The sequence below is a fragment of the Psittacula echo genome, assembly GCF_963264785.1.
Source record: "Psittacula echo genome assembly, chromosome: 20".
NCBI lineage: Eukaryota > Metazoa > Chordata > Aves > Psittaciformes > Psittacidae > Psittacula > Psittacula echo.
In genome coordinates this window covers 4,454,678-4,469,006 of record NC_137756.1, presented here as the reverse complement: position 1 = coordinate 4,469,006, position 14,329 = coordinate 4,454,678, and the positions used below count along the sequence as shown (strand labels likewise).

The 14,329-nt window shown below is 51.4% G+C and overlaps 1 protein-coding gene across 3 annotated transcripts; it reads left to right on the top strand.

The window, feature by feature from the left end:
- Positions 1-1,124: 1,124 nt before the first annotated feature.
- Positions 1,125-13,608, top strand: POFUT2 (protein O-fucosyltransferase 2). 3 transcript variants are annotated; one of them, XM_080631989.1, is made up of 11 exons: positions 1,125-1,574; positions 2,065-2,168; positions 2,266-2,610; positions 3,725-3,975; positions 4,511-4,655; positions 4,744-4,854; positions 7,205-7,271; positions 9,363-9,488; positions 9,947-10,127; positions 10,939-11,062; positions 11,850-13,608. In XM_080631989.1, exons 1-11 carry the CDS (start codon positions 1,236-1,238, stop codon positions 12,001-12,003), a joined length of 1,947 nt encoding a protein of 648 aa, XP_080488115.1. In that variant the 5' UTR covers positions 1,125-1,235; the 3' UTR covers positions 12,004-13,608. The 3 variants fall into 3 exon arrangements, with proteins under 3 accessions (XP_080488115.1, XP_080488114.1, XP_080488113.1); XM_080631988.1 differs by having other exon boundaries at positions 1,219-1,574; positions 2,065-2,133; positions 2,295-2,610; XM_080631987.1 differs by lacking the exons at positions 1,125-1,574; positions 2,065-2,168 and having other exon boundaries at positions 2,306-2,610; positions 11,850-12,034; positions 12,146-13,608.
- The last annotated feature ends 721 nt before the right edge of the window (positions 13,609-14,329 follow it).

Below are 14,329 nucleotides of genomic sequence, written 5' to 3'. Positions count from 1 at the left end.
AATACTCACATGATCGAAGAAGTGGATAATAGCCATCTTCTTATTGCGCCTGGTCATGACCCGCCGCACTTTCACGAACTGGCCAAAGTGCTTCTCCAGCACCGTCCTGTCGTTGAGGTAATCGGGGACGTTCTTGCACTGGATGGCGGTCAGGTCGCCGGGCGACAGCCCCCCCAGCCCCTCCATGCTCTCGCTGCCCCGAGCCCGGCGGGCAGGGGTCACGGCGGCGGCATCTATGAGAACGGAGGCAGCGACCTCAGAGAGCGCGGTGACCCGGGGGGACACGGGGTGACACGGACCTTCCCCCGTCCCATCCTACCTTCCCGAGGGGCGTCCCGGGCCTCGACCGGCGGCGTCTCTTCTGTGGGTCCCCGCTCGGCCTCGGCGGCTTCCCCGCGGTCGCGCTGGCCGCGGCCCTGGCTGCGCAGCATCTCCTTCAGCATGCGGCCGAAGAGCGCTCCGCCGCGGGGCCGGCTTAACACCACCGCCCGCTTCTCCGGCGGTGCCGCCGCCGCCGCCGCCCGCCCGCCCGCCGCCGCCCGCCGGGGAGAGCGCTCCCGCTCCTCCTTCCGCTTCAGGCCCTTGGACGCCGGCTCGCCCGGCTCCTCGAAGAGCGGCCGCGGGCCTTTCTCCTCCTGCCGGCCCAGCGCGGCGGCGGGACGCGAGAAGAAAGGTCCCCCCGCCGTCACCTCCGGGCTCGCCTCGGGCGCGAAGCCGCAGGGCGGCGAGAAAGTGAAGGCAGCAGCGGGGCCCTTCTCCGCCTCGCTGCTCGTCAGCGGCTTGAAGGCGGCGGCGCTCTCGGGCGCCTTGAAGCGGAACTCGGGGGGCGCCGCGAAGGCCCCGCCGCCGCCCGGCGCCTCGCTCGGCCCCGGGAAGCTGCCCAGGTTGGTGGGCGGCTTGAAGCTGAACCCCGCGTTGCCCGCCGGGGCACTGCCGCTGCCCGCCGCCGTGAAGGCCGGCGCCTGGCCTAGCCCGATGGGCGGCCCGAAGGCAGAGGGCCCGGTGGTGAAGGGGAGGCCAGAGGCCGGTCCGGCCTGCCCGAAAACGGCGGCCTGCCCGAAGCGCAGCGGCGGCGGGAAGCCGAGCTGCCCGCGGAACGGGCCCCCGGCATTCATGGCGGCGGGCGGGCGGCCGCTTCCCCTCAGCGGGCGGGGCGCCGCCGGCGGGGCGGGACGGAACGGGGCCGTAAGGAAGGAAGGGGCGGGCAAGGTCGTGCCGCCACCGCTGCCGCCATCATGAGCGTGGCGCTGCGGAACGCCCAGCGGGCCGTGCCGGTGCGCCGTGCCCCGCTCCGCCGCGCCGTGTGCGCCCTGCGGGCCGCGCTGGGCGCCTCCCGCTTCGATGTGGGAGTGGTGTGCGCCGGCAACGGGCTGATGAAGCGCCTGAACGGCGCGTACCGGCATTGCCCGGAGCCCACCGACGTCCTCTCCTTCCCCTTCCACCGGGTGGCGCCGGGGGAGCTGCCGCGGCCGCGCTGCCGCGACGAGTACAACTTGGGGGACATCTTCCTGGGGGTGGAGTACATCCATCAGCAGTGCCGCGACACCGGGGAGGACTTCGACAGCGTCCTGGCGGTGAGCACCGCCGCGGGCAGCGGGGCCGCCGGGCCTCCCGCTGCGGACAAGGGCAGCGTGCGGTGTCCCATGGGGATAGGGTAGCGGCTGCCGCTTTCCTAGCCCGGCCAGGCTGAATAAGGAGGTTTACCCTTGGAAGGTTAACGCTGTGTTTTAAAGCTCGCTTAACTGCGGGAGGACACTGCCTGGGCTTCGTCCTTCTGCAGGGCAGAGTACCGGCTTTTCCCTGCTGCAAGTAATGGCAACATGGGAAACGATGGGGTACGGGGCTAGCCCTGGTCATTTCTCTTACCACGCGGCTGTGCGGTGTGTGCAAGGGAGCTGACAGCGTTGGGGTGCAGTTTCATAATATCACAGAATGGTTTGGGCTGGAAGCGGCCTTATAGCTCATCCGGTTCCAACCCCTGCCACGGGCAGGACCCCTTCCACTAGAGCAGCTTGCTCCGAGCCCCTTTCAGCACGTCGTTTATTCTTGTGTCTCTTCGCACAGGTGACAGCAGCCCACGGACTGTGCCATTTGCTTGGCTACCAGCACAACACAGAAGCCGAGTGGCAACAGGTACGGCGATGCCCGGCACACCTCACCGGTGTGCGGTGTGCGGCTGTCTCTCGTCGTGGAAAGCATCCCCCTTTGTGATCGGGAAGCCGCTGGCCCGGCGGCCCTGGCTCGCCTCGGACTCCGTTAACCCAGCGGCGCTGACGGTGTCTCTTCTCCCGCAGATGTACCGGAAGGAGGTGGAGATCCTGGAGGAGCTGAACCGCTTCACCGGCGCCAGCCTCCGGCCCCTGACCGCGGGCCTCTTCTGAGGGGGCCGCCCCGAGGGGCCGGGACGCGACCGGGGCCGCCCCGGACGTGGCGCGGCGCGGGGATGGCGGCCCAGGGCTGCGGATGCCGCCTGCCGCCGCCGCTGGTGCTGCTGGGCCTGGCCGTGCTCGTCCTTTCTCCGCCCGCCGCCGCGCAGCCGCCTCCCGCCGCCCTCCGCGCTGGCCACGCCGCCTCCTCGCTGCCCGCCGCCGCGGCCGCGCCGCGCACCAGGTGAAGAGCGGGTTCCCCCCTGCGGGCCTCAGCGCAGCACACCCGGCCCCGGGGCTCTCCTGTCAGCGCAGCCTCCCTGCATGGTGTCCCGAGGGAGTCCCCCTGAGCCGTGGGCTGGTGGGCATATAGAGGTCTTCCATCGTCTGCTGGTGCTGGGTTTGGTTTCTGGAAGGTGCTGTAGCCGTCACAGGGGCTTTCCTGCTCTGAGTTTGGCCCCAGCTGCAGCCTTTTCCCCTGTCCCTCCTGAATGTGTACTCACACCTTCACGTTTGGTGCACAGGAGTTAGGCTGAGTAACGTGCCCGTCATTTCACCAGTCATACCACATACCGTATTGCCCCCGGACAGGCAAGACATCTGAGAGTTTGCTCCTTGAAGGCCCGCATCCTGCCGCTCTGCAGGAAAGGCTGATGATGCTGTGTTCTGAGCTCCTCAATACGAGAGAGACATTGGGGTGCTGGAGCAGGTCCAGGGAAGGGCAATGGAGCTGGTGCAGGGGCTGGAGCACAGTGTGATGGGGAAGGGCTGAGGGACCTGGGGGGTTCAGTCTGGAGAAGAGAAGGCTCAGGGGGGACCTGATGGCTCCCTACAACTGCCTGAGAGGAGGATGGAGCCAGGAGGGACTGGGCTCTGCTCCCAAGGAACAAGGGATGGGACGAGAAGGAACAGCCTCAAGCTGCACCAGGGCAGGTTTAGATGGAGCTGAGGAACAATTCCTTCCCCAAAGGCATTGGAACAGGTTGCCCAGGGCAGGGCTGCAGTCACCGTCCCTGCAAGTGTTCACACACTGTGGAGACGAGGCCTCAGTGCCATGGGTTAGTGGTGGCCTTGGCAGGGCTGGGGAATGGTTGAACTGGATGAGCTTCAAGGGCTTTTCCAACCTGGTTGGTTCTGTGTGTCACCTTGATGGTGTCCCATGAGGAGACCCCCAGCCACTACAGTGCGCACCACGGCCTTCCTCTGCTTCGTCCACTTCCATCTTCTGAGTACCACAAATTCATGAAAGAGGAACAGCCTCCACCTTAATACAGTTGTGTGGCATGTTTGTGGGGTAAGGATTAAAACACACAAGTTTTAAGCTCCTTGAAGTAATTAGACTGCTTTGTTCTCCGCAGATACCTTCTGTATGATGTAAATCCTCCCGAAGGGTTCAACCTCCGCAGAGATGTGTACATTCGCATTGCTTCCCTTCTAAAGACCTTGCTGAAAAGTGAAAACTGGGTGTTAGTTCTGCCTCCCTGGGGACGTCTTTATCACTGGCAGAGCCCCGACATCCTTCAGGTCCGGCTCCCTTGGTCTGAGTTCTTTGATCTCCCAAGCCTCAACAGGAACATTCCTGTCATTGAATACGAGCAGTTCCTTGCAGGTAGAGTATGGAATCATACAGTCTACACTGGACTAAATGTTTAAGGTGGTTTCTTCACAGGTTTATCCCTATCTATATGCTGTTATCCTTATATGTGAAATAAAACGCCACATCTCTGCCAAGAGCTCTGAAGGGATCTCTGTCCCTTAGCATTAAGAAACCCTGATGTTTTGGGGAAAAGGGCTTTTACTTGTCATTTTCTTGGAGGCAGTCTTCCCACAGCAGCTACCTACAGCCCTGAAAACCTCTGTGCCTCGTAGTGTGTTTTACCTAGCTTCTAAATGTACATTCCCATGGTGATTCAGTTCTCTGTGGCACATTAAATCACTCATAGCTGAGTGAGAGTAACAGGTTGTCACATCCCCTGGCCCTTTGAGCTTTTCTGGCTCACACAGAACAACTTTCTTTTATAGGGAAAACAGGGGAGAGTAGTCTAATATTAGCATTTCTAGCAGAGTTGTAACTGCAGGCAGTGCTAGTTCATACCTTTATCATGTGGTTTTTCATGCTCACAAGTGCTTTGCCTTCTGCTCAGAGTCAGGTGGGCCCTTTATTGAACAGATTTACGTCCTACAAGGCTACGCAGAAGGATGGAAAGAAGGAACATGGGAAGAAAAAATAGATGAAAGGCCATGCATTGATCAGCTTATGTACTCCAAAGACAAACACGAGTACTACAGGTAACGTTTAGCGGTCCTTTTAGTCTTCTTTTTAGTTGTATTTAGTGAGACATTTGCCTGTGAATCAGTATTTTGTGTTCCCTTTCAGGGGATGGTTCTGGGGTTACGAGGAAACGCGGGGCCTAAATGTCTCTTGTTTGTCTGTCCAAGGATCTGCCTCTATCGTGGCTCCCATCCTTTTGAAGAACACTTCAGCACAGTGAGTTGCCTTGTGTTACTACTTGTATTGTGCCCACAAAAACATCGCCAGGTGCGAAGAGCAGGGGGAGGTCACAGGCTATGTGTCACTGTTGTGGTGCTTCTTCACTGAGTTACTATAAACCATTAAAGGCATTACAGAGGAATTTACAGTGTAAGAAACACCTAACTGTAAGTTAGGGTAAATGCTGCAGTGCTAAAAGCTAAGAGGAAGTAGCCTTGAGCTCCTTCACATTCTTTCTCCAGTAGCTAAATGTCCTTGCCACCTTGTGTTTATCTTTCTTTCCTTTATCCTTCAATGCTGGGTTAAGAGGGAACGAACAGAGTGGAGTCAGTGTTTCCCAAGCCCACATCTTGGATCACGAGGTGCAGTGCCTGGTCTCCTGTGATGTCCATCCTCGATAGTGCAAGCTGGGTTTAGAGAAGCAAGCAGCATGCTTTGTCTTTCTGCTGTGAGATGCCACGAGGATAACCAGAGGAAAAGAAGGCAAAGCTCTTACATGAGAGATGGAGCTAACATTATCCCAGTAGTGAAGTATTTCCAGTCAGCTGTGACCCTGTAACAACTGAAGACACTAAAGCAAAGCAAAAGCTGTGTTGCAGTTTCAAGCAAGAAGCTGCACACCAGAATGAGTGGTGCAGCTGCTTCATCCTTGGGTTACTTGACAACTGTTGGCTGAACGCGTGCTAGGTGTTGGCCATTTGTTGGTTCATTTTGTCCTGCTGTTCCATTCCTGGACATTTCCTATGGATGCTTTGGTTTGAGACACATTCTCTGATGAGTTCCCCTGGAAAAAGTAGTTCTGGCTTGTGAATCTTCCCAGCTTCACCACCTAGTGCAAAAATTCACATGAGATGTTTCTGTTGTGATGTTACTGTCTCTAAGTGCTTGTTAAGCCTTTAATTCCCTTTCTCTTTGTATTGGAATGAAGACCTGTCATTAGGATTAAAGGCTTTTATTTCTTCATGCTCAAATTCTTCTTTTACTTTATCATCTTTTACTGTTTAACTTCATGAAGTTTATGAGCTTTTCTGTTTTCTTCACTTGGACACTTCTGCACTTTTGCATAGTCCCCTGTTTGAAGCTGAATGCAACTGCAGTAACGTTCCTTTGGCCATTGTTGATCCAGTAGGATGCTGAAGATGAGTTATGGCCCCTGTAGCTCTTCCACTGTGAGATGTTGGGCCATATCTTGCTTCTGCTCAAGACAATGTCAGGAGCTGCTCCCTGCCCAGTTGGTTATGGAACTCTTTGAGAGTGTCTCAAACTGCGGTTGCTTAATCACATCCTGCTGTGACACTTGCCCTGCCTACCTGTGGATAGGTGAAATCTCTGATGGCTATGGTGACCTGCACCTCTCTGATCTCCCTTATTGCTCTTTTGGGCAGACAATTAGTTGTGTGGTCCTAGTACTATACTATAACTCTTCAGGTGTGCAGTCTGATTCATCTCCAAGCTTCCTGTTAAATGCAGTGCTGCTTCTCCACCAGCACAACTTGGCCTGTTTTCCAGATTAGCCTCATGTGCAAGTGTCCAGCTGATTATCAGCAGTGATAAAATGAAGTTGATTTGTTATTTGCTTCCTCTCATTTTAATAGAAGGTCCAGATAATGACTCTGACCCCCTTCAGCAGAAGTGTTTCTCTGTGTGTTCGCTCATATTCAGTGTGCTTGGAGCACAGACTGAGCCTACATCCCCTGTGTTCTTGGATACGCAAAACTCTCCTGCTTCTTCAAACTTAGATAGTGCAGTTATGTTTCCAGTACATGATCCTCAACTGTGTGTGTTCATGAAAAGCAAAGACTGTTCATTGTAATATTAGTGCTAACACATGTTCTTGTGGTGTCTGTGTCTTCTTTGATCTGTTGTTTTTCTGTAGGATAATTTATTCCACACGTGGAAAACATCATCTCTGGTTTTACTCTTGTGAGCGTAACCCATGCTTCCTCCAAGAGGCTCTCACATGCTCAGAGAGGCCAAGCATCATCTTATAGGTCGCTTTTCCCCTTTGGATCACTCTCCCTGTTGGCAATCTTATTTCTCCAGCAGCAACTACTGTGAGGACTATGTGAGGAATTATTAATGCTTGTTTGTGTTTAACGGTCAGAATTAAGGGCACCACTTAATAAGGAGGAGAGCAGGAACACACAGTGGCACAGTTCCCTTCTCTCCCAGCAAGTAATGGGTCACAACGTGCTTTACACAGAACAGATTGGCAGCCTGTCCCTCATTCCCCTCTGTGCTCCCTTTGAAAACAGATCGTAGCTTGTGTTTTGTCCTAGCAACTGTATCGTCATAATGCACGCTCAATTCCTAAGGGCACTGCACTCAGTTTTACAATTTTTAATAGGTCAGTGATGTTAGACAGAGCTGAAAACCTTCTTCACGACCACTACGGAGGGAGAGATTATTGGAACGTGAGTATTTTCCAGCCAGCTTCTCTAGCCTTTCCGCTTGGTTCTGATAACAATTCAGTGACTGAGACGGGCTTCAGTTTTGCTCTGGGTTTCTTTTCAAGTAACTTGTGTCTTATGTTTCAGCAATGTATGCTAAAGATGGTCTTCAGGCTGCTGTGGATCAATGTAATGCAATAATGTCCTGGTGTCTTGTCCCCAAAGACTCAGTGGCACAGGACAACACATCTGTAGCGAGAAGGGAGCTGCCTTTGTGCAGTTTCTTCCCTGGGCAGATCAGAGTTTTCAAAGGAATTACTGAACATGCTCAATATTGTTTGTTGTAACTGTCTCCCCGTTGGCTTCAAAGGCAAAATTCCCACAGGTTTTAAGGGAACACTGAGCACTTTGGGAGGCCTCAGCCAAGGGGTCTGTGGTGAAATAATTGCTCCGTGAAAAATGTTAAGGCGAAGTGAAAGGTTCAGCCACGGCAAAACTGAACACAGTGTGGAGTGCTTGATATTTGTAGCATTTCTAGGAGAAAGTGACTCTCGTATTACTGATAACTTACATAGACCTCAGTCTTGTAAGATACAAACATAGAATCATAGAATCCACTAGGTTGGAAAAGACCTTTAAGATCATGGACTCCAACTGCTACCCAAGGACTGCCAAGCCCACCACTAAACCATGCCCACATCTGACTACTCACTTGGTATATGGCATATTTTGTCAGAAATGGACCGAACAGTAGTTTGCTGATTACTATTTTTCATTGAAAGTGACTTTGCAAACAGAGAAAGGCAACCCAGGTATCATTTCAGAGCCTGTAAAAGCAGATGTGAAAGCCATAACACACATTTCTTACCAGTGGCACTGGTAAACATCACCTCAGCGATTTAAACTTGTCTCAAAATTATTTAACACTAGAAACAGGCCTCTTTCTTTTATTTCAGTTTTTAACAACCTGCATGGGTTTTGGTGTTGGCTTTTTCCTCAGTAACTCTGTGGATAACATCTGAGGTTCTTGTTAATCTTGCTGAAGGATGCCCTCTTGTCTCAAGGAAGTTGACAAATTGGAACAAGCCAGGTCTGGAGGTGATTGACACAAGCACAGCATTCAAAGATGTTCATTGTCCTTCCCAGTGCACTGCACTTGCCATGGGTTGTGTACATGTTTGCTGCCCCTTGGGCATAGCAGGTTCAGCATAGCTCAGGTAAGGTACCCAAAGGCTTGACTTGACAGGAGTATTGTGTTGACATGTTCTAAAAAGAAGTGAAAATGTCTCTGAACTGCAGTGTGAGCATTCTGCAGCAGACACTGTGTGCATCCTCCCTCGATAGAGAATCATAGGATCATAGAACGGATTGGGTTGGAAAGGACCTTAAGGTCATTCAGTTCCAACCCCGTGCCATGGGGAGGGACAATATAAAATGTATAAATATAAATGTTTTGCTGGAGGATTTGGAATTGGAAAAGCAGCGCTGATCTCTTTAAAGATGCTAGAAGAGCAGGCTTTTTTAATTCCATTAAATATCAAGAGGGGCATAGATCTCCAGGTACCAGTGTGATGGATTTAAGAGAAGCCTTAAACTGCTCTGTGTCTTATTGAATGGTCTGGAGAAACCAGTTCAGCCACAGTGAGTCTGGCATATTGAGAAACAGCTGCTCTGGGAGAAGGTGAAAAGAGGCTGGCACGTTCATAGATCATAGACTGGTTTGTGTCAGAAAGGACCTTTAAGATCATCTACATCCATCCCCCTGCCATAGGTGGTTTTTGTCTCACAGGTGTTTTGCCAGCTGAAGTCTTTGCCCAGCTTGTGTTTCCAAAGGTGAAGTGTATTGCTAGAATGTTTAATTTGGTATATTAGGTTCTGTTGTGTAAATAACTACTGTATTGCAGGGTCAGACAGGTGTGCTGGTTATAAACATAGTTATGAGTAGGGTTAAACAGTCAAAGCTCAGACGAAAGGTTAGAAATTGCTGCTTGTAGTATTGTATGGATGTGTCAGAAGTAACTGCATCCTGGAAGTTTTGTGTATGTGAAACCATCTCCATTTAGTCATTTTCAGCTCTCCCTTTTTCTTACTCCACATCTGCTCTTATTCCAACAGACCCGTCGGAGCATGGTGTTTGCTAAACACCTCCGTGTAGCAGGAGATGAGTTTAGGAACAAACACCTTCAGTCCACCGATGAGGCAGACAGGACTCACTACAATGAGGACTGGACACAGATGAAGGTAAAATCACAGCAGTCTGTTTCCCGTACCAAATGTAATGATTTGTTTCATTTGTGTACTCCTGGCTGTACACTGCAGGGAATATTGGAAGAGCCATGTGAATCTGGCTCTCCCTGCTCAGGTTGAGGTGGATGTGCCTGTTTCTACTTACCCTCTTCTCCCTTGTGACATGAGTTAATGGAGACTTCCGAGTGCCAGGTTTCTGTTGCTCTCGTGGGATGTGGTCAAGGAGAGCAGTATTTGCATACAAAGGTTTCACACTCTAGTTTCTCTTGCATAATGCAGGTCAGCCATGGTCAAAACATCACCATGTGTCCCAAAATACCGCTACCCCACACGTCCAAGTTACTTTCTGCAGCTGGTGTAATTCAGTGCCACGTCCAGAGATTCAGGCCTTTTCAGTGTGAATGAATAGTGGTGGTCTTGAGTCTTAGGGCTTATTGATCTTTCTCTCTTAGGTTAAGATGGGCACAGCTCTAGGTGGTCCATACCTTGGGGTTCATCTCAGAAGGAAAGACTTCATCTGGGGTCACAGAGAAGACGTGCCTTCCCTGCAAGGAGCTGTAAAGAAAATCCACAGCCTCTTGGAGATGCTTAAACTTGAAAGAGTTTTTGTAGCCACTGATGCTGTCGAGGAGGGTAAGCAGGTTATAGTCAGTTCAGGATTGATACCTTTTGACAACAAGGGCTGCAATCACCACTCTGCTTTCATAAATGACTGGAACTTCGTGTGCCTCCATCACTGAATGGGGAATTGAACAGGATTGGGCAGCTGCTTCCTTCCAGCTTGAATACCATTCATTTGGTGTTCCCTATAGGAGGTTTGATGGTCTCTACAGTGGGAAACTCGGAATTGAATATGCCTGTTCCTCATTCCAATTTTTCCATCTCACCTTCTTCCTTAGCATTGCAGACAGTCTTGGATGTGCTGGTGGGAAGGGTCCTCTGAAGTCACCACCCAGCCTTCCCCTTGGTTCCCCCAGTGCCACACTAGGCTGTGAGCGGCCAAGGCTTAGACACCCCCAAGGGTGGGCTTCACCTCTCAGGCCTTATCCCAGGGCTGCATCTCCCTCCTCATAATATCTAAGGATCTGTTTCAATGTGGGATGTTAAAGTAACCCTGCAGGGCATGGCATTGGCAATAGCAAATCTGAAGCTTGCTGTCAGGAAAGGCCTCTTGGTACAACTACCCTGTAGGATTAGACAGCAAGACTAGTGGTGTACCCTTGCAGGCTTCCCCACCCTTGAGAACTGCTCCTCTCAGCAGCACATTCCTGCCCCAGTGTGTCCTCTCCCTCTGCAATACTCTGACATTGGCAAACATTGTAAGGGAGCTTTTGGTTTCTCTTGCTTTGTAACTGCCCACCGAGGGTCTCCTTGAACACATTTTATGTCAGCAGCAAATTGCTCTTTACAATGCCAAATAGATTTGTATCTTTTCCTTTTCCAGAGGTTGAACTGCTCAAGAAACTGCTGCCTGAGATGGTGAGATTTGAACCCTCGTGGGAGGAGCTGGAGCTCTACAAAGATGGGGGCTTGGCTGTGATTGACCAGTGGATCTGTGCACATGCAAGGTAGCAAATTTGACTTTATTGAGGAACCAAATCTTAGTGTCACAAAACTGAGTATTGCTTTTGATCCAGATGTAGTTGTTTACAAATCAAAAACGGCATGATTTTATATAATTGATTTACACCTATAATAGATGTCTAATAGGTCATAGGCTTGCCAAGCTGGTGAAGAAGGCAGTGAGTCCAGAGGAGGCCCTGGGGATGCTGCGAGGGCTGGAGCAGCTCTGCTCTGGAGCCAGGCTGAGAGAGCTGGGCTGGGTCAGCCTGGACAAGAGAAGGCTCCTGAAGGGGAGACCTGAGAGCAGCTCCAGTGCCTGAAGGGGCTGCAGGAAACTTGGAGAGGGGCTTGGGACAAGGGCCTGTAGGGACAGGCCAAGGGGAATGGCTTTAACCTGCCAGAACAGGGGAGACTGAGATGAGCTCTTAGGCAGAAGCTCTTCCCTGTGAGGGTGCTGAGGCACTGGCCCAGGGTGCCCAGAGAAGCTGTGGCTGCCCCATCCCTGGCAGTGTTCAAGGCCAGGTTGGACACAGGGGCTTGGAGCAAGCTGCTCCAGTGGAAGGGGTCCCTGCCCGTGGCAGGGGTTGGAGCTGGATGAGCTTTAAGGTCCCTTCTAGACAAAGCAGTCTACATTTCTATGATAACAGTTACATTATGTGTTTATACATCATACATCTGATAATTTCATTTTCATATAATTTCAATGATCATTAAAGTTTATTGGAGTGAAATGAATCACTTCCATTTTAAAGCCTTGCTCCTTCACAGGCTCTTTTTGCTTGCTTTTCCCAGGTATTTTATAGGCACCTCAGTTTCAACCTTTTCCTTCCGGATCCATGAGGAAAGGGAGATCTTGGGATTCGATCCAAAAACAACTTACAACCGGTTTTGTGGCGAAAAGGAGAAAAACTGTGAGCAGCCAACTCACTGGAAAATTGTGTACTAAAATACAGAGAATTCCAAGGACTTCAGCACTGGTGAGCACAAAAGAATAAGGAAACACCCCAGGGAAATCCCTCCCTTTAACCAAACTACAGCTGTGTCCTCTACCCTCTTCTTGGTGGTTACTTGATCTTTTTGCTTTGAAGAACAAGCAATACTCACCTTCTTAGGCAGGGATGGGAGCAAGAAAACTGCAGTCAGCCTGGGATCCAGTACCTGGCATAGCCACGAACAGACAACCACCAGACACTGCAAGTGAGACTTGAGAGGTAAAACTTTGTCCTGAAACCAGGTACCAAACGAAGTAAATCACTGAGTTCTGAGGAGGAAGAGGGGCAGTTTTAACTTTTATGAGTTAAAATACTCTATTTCTGTCTTTATTTTTTGTCCTGTTTACTGTTTGCCTCTCTGATGGCAAAAAAACCCCATCTTCTTTTGTGACCTGCACTACGTGAGCTGCAGGTTGTGTGGAAACTCTGTCATTCTCTGGGGAAATCTTCCCTCTTCGAGCAGTATTTTGTGAACATTTAAATTGTCCAATGCAGTCAGTGCTTGATAAAAGAAAAGGAGGAGGTGTTTTGACCTGAATACCAACGGCATTAACAGCAGCCTCAGTGGGTCTGAATGATGTAGGGCTTGTAGGCTGGTAAAAGAAAGGTTCTGTTTCTTGCTATGTTTTACCTTCACAAAGGAAACTCTTTGAGCCCATCGTAGTCCTTCCAACAGCCTGCTCAGCTGCACTGATGCAGATGTCAGCACCCTTTTGGGCTCATCCAGTTGCTCAGGTCAGCGAGGGTGATGGGTTGCTGGGGAGCAGGGAAGTTTCCATGTCAGTCACGTGGGTTGTCCCAGTGATGCAGCAAAGAGATTTTCTGCACTTCTCCCTTGCACAAACTGAAAGGAGTAAACTGAGGACAGTCACAGACAGGGAAGGTCCTTGGGCCTTGAGGTGATGTGCATAAGCCATCAGGAACGTGGTAGGCGAGGTTGTGCTCTGATGGAGATGCTGGTTGTTGGTACAGGGGAAGAACCCTCTGCTACACCACCAGCCACAAGTGAAATGCAGCTCCCGTGTGAGGAGGGCTTTGTAGGGGTATCTGTTGCAGCTCTTGCAGTCTCCTGCTCTGTAGAATTGGCTGCTGGGCAGTATTCTGCTTCACGCTGTGCTTCAGGTGGCTCTTTTCACCCTGCAGGCCTGCATAGCTCTGTTAAGCAGGACAAACCTTTCTCAAAAGTGGACCAGGAGACAGGTTTCAAAAGGTGAAGCAGACACTGCTCCTTAAAGTCAGTATTACCGAATTACCTCACTGCCAGTGGACCCTTTTGCTCTTTCCTCTTGCCTTGAGTGGGAGCACATGGAACAGTCCTGCCGTGGACATCTCCCACATGCTGCCACACAATTCTGTCACTTCCTCCTGTGCGAGTGCAGCAGAAGCTGGGCAGACTTCTCGGGCAGTCTCAGCACCAGGTCTCCTGTTCTTACCCCTGTATTCCTTCAAAGCAGTGCCTTTTTCCACCAAGTCAAATGTTCTCCTTTAACCTGTGCACACGGAAAGCGGCGGTGGCATCTTCTGTGTTATGTATACCTCAGTATGACAATAAAAAGCTTTGTAGCATTTCATGTGATGTGTTTGTCTGTGCTGCTTCTTTCTCACTGCACATTTTGCTGTCTCCTGGATCCAGCATAGGTAACCTGGATAAAATCTGAGTGTCCTGGCAAGGCTGCATTAGCGAGCACAGCTTTCGTGGCCCTTGGCACTGGGAGACTGGTAAATCTCAGTGCCCCCCACTGCCAGAAGGATGTAGGCAGACAGGAGAGTCCAGAAGAAGGCTGCTAAACCCTGCCACAGGGGAACTCTGCACAGCCATGGTAGGAGCCTGCTGCGTTTGGTTTTAATACAGGCTCTGTTCTTGGCCATTGGGCTGCCAGCATCACCTTTCTGTCAGAACGTGGAGATAGACTAGGCCGGGATCAGCTGCAGAGCCGTGTCTCCAGATCCATGCTGGACCAGAGCAGCTTCTCCTGCAACCAGTACTGGAGTAGGGTTTGCGGGTATGAATAAATCCAATCAAAGCAGCCATGGTTGCCTTTGAATGATGATAGTGCCTATGGACTAAGTTAACTGGTTGCTGAGAGCTGGGTGTTGAGGCAGGAGTGATTTTCCCTCTTTTGGTAAACAGTTTCCTGCAGGGAATTGAAGATGTTGTTGAAGAAGCTGTGGCTGCCCCATCCCTGGCAGTGCTCAAGGCCAGGCTGGACGGGGCTTGGAGCAAGCTGCTCCAGTGGAAGGTGTCCCTACCTGTAGCAGGGGTTGGGACTGGATGAGCTT

Coding starts and splice junctions, on each gene's coding strand:
- POFUT2 (XM_080631989.1), top strand. CDS start 1,236: ATGAGCGTGGCGCTGCGGAACGCCCAGCGGGCCGTGCCGGTGCGCCGT. Junction 2,611..3,724: donor GCGGCCGCGCCGCGCACCAG/GTGAAGAGCGGG, acceptor TGTTCTCCGCAG/ATACCTTCTGTATGATGTAA. Junction 4,855..7,204: donor TTGAAGAACACTTCAGCACA/GTGAGTTGCCTT, acceptor AATTTTTAATAG/GTCAGTGATGTTAGACAGAG.